At 38.5% G+C, this 4,320-nt stretch overlaps 1 protein-coding gene across 1 annotated transcript; it reads left to right on the top strand.

Moving 5' to 3' along the window:
• The first annotated feature begins 498 nt into the window (after positions 1–498).
• Positions 499–3,352, top strand: LOC130195489 (pro-neuregulin-4, membrane-bound isoform-like). Its single transcript, XM_056417034.1, has 3 exons — positions 499–1,806; positions 1,948–2,100; positions 2,246–3,352. Exons 1-3 carry the CDS (start codon positions 1,703–1,705, stop codon positions 2,316–2,318), a joined length of 330 nt encoding a protein of 109 aa, XP_056273009.1. The 5' UTR covers positions 499–1,702; the 3' UTR covers positions 2,319–3,352.
• Positions 3,353–4,320: the final 968 nt, after the last annotated feature.

The following is a 4,320-nucleotide window of genomic DNA, read 5'->3' as shown; positions in this document are numbered from 1 at the left end:
CACATATAGCATCTATTTTCTATTAAGAGCCTGCAGACATCCCCCTTTCTAAGCCACGCTATCAGCGTCGACGGTGAAAAAAACGCTCTCGCTTCACTTCACCTCTTGAGATTCAGAGTTCCTCGCGATAACAAGCCATCCGCACGAAAAGAAGAAGAACACAATCACTATACTCATACAGTGACCTCACGTGTTTCGGTGGTGTGTTGATGAGCAAGCTTGCTTTATTTAACGTAGCCTAATGTGTATCTGGATGCAGCGTCACTGCCGTAGTGGCCGTTATTTTAGTTCTTAAAATGTAGCGCAGGAATTAGGCCCTGGAAACGCATAAAGGAGAACCGGATGAAAGAAAGGCAACAACATATCGGCCTTGTCATTGTTTTCAATACATATGCTATCACTTTCGGATTAAGAACCATTATAAAGAGGTTTATGAAATGTGTGTGTGTGTAAAATGATAAGACACTAAACAGAAATGTCCTTACAATTAATTGTGCATCTCCACATGTTTCTTAATTGAGGTCTGTTGAGTATAACCTGCCTATCCTCTTGCACTATGACTCAAAACGACACACTTTCTTAATAAGAACACAACAGAAAGTAATTGAGAACATTTACTCAAGTACGTACTTAAGAGGAGACGTATTCCATTTTAATGCGAAACCTTCAGTTTACTTCAGTTATGTAAGAGCTATGGTTACTTTTTTTAAATTAAGATTGTACATACAAAACATGATTGGTTAAAATATGATCTATTGTTACTGATTAAATACCAAACATATATTAAGTAGTTCACATTTTCTCCACCATGACCAAAGACAACATTTAATCCAACACTGGAACTCAGTGAACAATTAACAATTACCGCAGTTGATGAGTCAACTAACGGTTCTGACTTACAACAGTAATTATCTGTCTGAAGGAAGTGTTTTAGGCGACTAAACAATTCCCACGATTCCATTCATGCCTTCTTTGCATACCGATCATTCAGTTGTTTCTTACCAAACCCAAACACAGGTCCAACAGGTGATTTGCTCAGTCATCCTTGTATGATGCAACTAACCCGACAAGAACAACAACTATAATGTACTGAGTCTTAATCTAATGTCAGATATTAACATTGTCTGTAGCTCTATTGCTCTCATGACATTAAATGACACCATTTATCACACATGACCTACCACCAGGTAGTATCCTGACATTTAGAGTGACATTCGCAATGTGGACAAACTGCAATCACAACATTTTTTTAGGTGAAGGGAGGAACACACCCACATGACAACGTCTGCATGTTAAAACAAAAAGCAGTTAGGAGGTATTGTGAGGCGGCACTATGACTCACCTCCGTAACCTGCTCCAACTACCAAAAGCGGAGATTCCACGAGCTGGTAAGGACAGATTTTTGATCAATTTCAGTCAATAGGGTGATACATTCCTCTGACAATACGAAATAAGATTTAAGAAACGGTTTATATATGTAACAGCTTTGTTTTCACTGTTGGCATCTGAAACTTCTGGTTATGCCATGCTTTCATCAGTGGTGAGAGATTACTTCCTTTTATTAAACACTAATGTTTCTTGCATTTGCAGGAAACAGTTAAAACATGATGTCAGGTAATAACAAAAAAATTATCCGAATAAATAACTTTAAGAAGCGATTATTCAGCCATGTTAAAAGCATCATTCCTGAAATATTGTTATAATGTCTGTAGACCATGGAGTCCTTTGTGATGGGCACGAAGCCACCTATTGTATGAACGGAGGGACGTGCTATAAAATACTCGCCATGAATACACTCTCCTGTGTGTAAGTAAAAAGAAAATCTATTTTCAATTGTCCTTGATATAAAGAATGAGTCTTTGGGAACCATTAACTTTTATGTTGGAATTTCTGTTGATGTCACAAGATGGCGATATTGCTGCCACATTTTCTTGTTTCTTAAACCAGGTGCAATGAAAATTTCAAAGGCAGCCGATGTGAGGAGTTCCAGCTCTACAGTATTAAGACCCATACAACAGAAGCAGGGTTAATTGCAGCCGTGGTCATCGTTGCCCTCTTTATCTTAGTGATGCTGGCAGTTGTTATCTACCACATACTCAGGTACATGCATTATGTATTGAGGATTACCAAATGTTTTCAAGGAGTCTACAAATACAATCCGGATGTGTTAAGTGTTTTATGTGTTATGTAATACTTTGAAAGTATTCTTTGAAAGCCAATAACCATTACTTCTGTCTACACGTAGGATGTTGAAAGCCAAGCAACAGAGCCAACAGAACAATCAGCCACAGTATTGGAGAGTAAAACCCAGAGTATGATCCGTCTTCTGATGTCCATTGGTTTCTCTTTTGGCTGGAGTGTTGGGTGGGATGATGAAATAAGTCTGAGAGATGGGGGTCACTTGCCTGTTCGACTCGAGACCAACAGGCAGGAGGAAAACCGTTTGTTTGTCGTCAACTGTGTTGACCTTGAGAGGGTAAGCTCAGTATTTTTCACTTTATTTTCCCCATGTTTTGTGTCTAAGTGACCAATGGGGACAACATTCAAATTGGTCCAGTATTGAGCTGTAATGTAAGGGGCAACTGCTTACTGTCAATCAACGTCCAGTAAAAGCTCTTGCTTTTTCCACTGACGTGTAGACTGTTATGATGAAAGTCTAACACCATTATGAAGAGGACCCTACAGAGAAATACTTACGGTTTCTGTATCCTTTGCTTAATCATGTGTCTTGCTCAGAAGAGTCTCGTTCTGTCATGTTGCCTGGCTAAAAATATGCATTAACATTCAGCGATGGCATCAAACATCTTTTAGATAACACTCAGCTGCGCTTTCTGTACTCCGATGAACTCGGACAACACCGGTGTCCCTCTGCGCTCTGAATTGAGTGAGCCGTTGCCAAGCGATTACATTACAGCGTTTTGCGACTGTTGTCTTCAGTGTTATCCCTCAGGACCGGACCAATTGAGAATAAATGGTTTCCCCATTACTCACGGAGACACAAAAACATGGGAAAATAGAGTCAAAGTTGAAAAACACCAAGGTTATTCTTTAACGTAGTCAAGAGCTGATAAACACCTCATGAGATTTCTTGAGTCCATGCTGTTCGCTATAGAAACTGAGAGTGGGTGGGATTGAATCACAGTTTGCACAGCAGCCTTTTTAAAACTGCTATGAAGTTGGCATCGGTGTTACTCATTTTAAATCACATTTCAATCAATCTGCTTTGCCTGAAATGTAGAAAGCATTGTTGGGGTTTTTAATATTATTCCAAATATTGAACTTGAAATATGGAATTATGAAATAACCCTTTGTATCAATGAATGAATATGTTATTAAATATATAACAAACAGTTTGTCTTAATATTCGCATTGAACCTTCCTGAAAGATTTGACTGATTTCTGGTGACACACACACACATGCACGTACGCACCCACACACACGAATACTCAGAAGTATCATGATGAGTAGGCATTCTTCATCCTCTAAACACTTAATTTCTAACCTCAACCTTTAGCCTGTTCTTAACCTAATCCTAAATTGTATCTCAGCCATAATTGCCCCCTGAAGCAAGCAGTGGTCAAGGTGACCTCACTTTTAAGAAATGTCTTTCACAAAGCTGGACATGCAGGAACACAACGTAGTGACACTGTGTGTGGGAGTGTGTATAATTAGTGTATCCTAAGCCATTCATCAGTCCTATAAATCTAAAAACAGGGGCACTGAAGATCCCAGGAGTCTAATAATGAAAATGTTGGCATCAAATCTGCTTCAATTCAGCGAGTAACGAGATTATTAAAACTTGTTAGACTGCAAAATGTGCGAGTCTTTCCCTTTTGACGGGCTTCAAGTATTCTCCAACAGTTGCTAATAAAAAACTAGGTAAAAAAAAAATAGACAGCCAAAACCTTCAGTTATTCGCTGAACTACTATAAACAAAATATCTTTACATCACAATCTGGAATTGTTGTTGTTTCTTTGAATTCAAAGATGTCAGGATTGTACTTGTGGTGGAAGTAAATGTTACCACTCAGAAATTAGCTCATACACTGTTAAAACATCACCCTATTGATTATTGATACAACAGCAGTATTAGGTAAACACACAGCAAGGTTTTCCCAAAAGCATGTTGTGTTGCTATCAGGAAATATCCGTTCAGGGCGGACCCTAAAGGTCACTCCATGGAGTAGGGATGTAGAGACTTGAAGGTGTACCTTGCTGCTTTAAAAAGCAACTAACCTCCTTCCATTGTATATTAAATGTTTTATTTCTCTCAAATGCTAAATTGTATTACAATATTGTTGTATTTGTTTAAAAAGGTA

This window comes from Pseudoliparis swirei, chromosome 6 (genome assembly GCF_029220125.1).
Source record: "Pseudoliparis swirei isolate HS2019 ecotype Mariana Trench chromosome 6, NWPU_hadal_v1, whole genome shotgun sequence".
NCBI classification, from domain to species: domain Eukaryota; kingdom Metazoa; phylum Chordata; class Actinopteri; order Perciformes; family Liparidae; genus Pseudoliparis; species Pseudoliparis swirei.
Note: the sequence above shows the minus strand (reverse complement) of the source record. Positions and strands in the feature narration are given on the sequence as shown.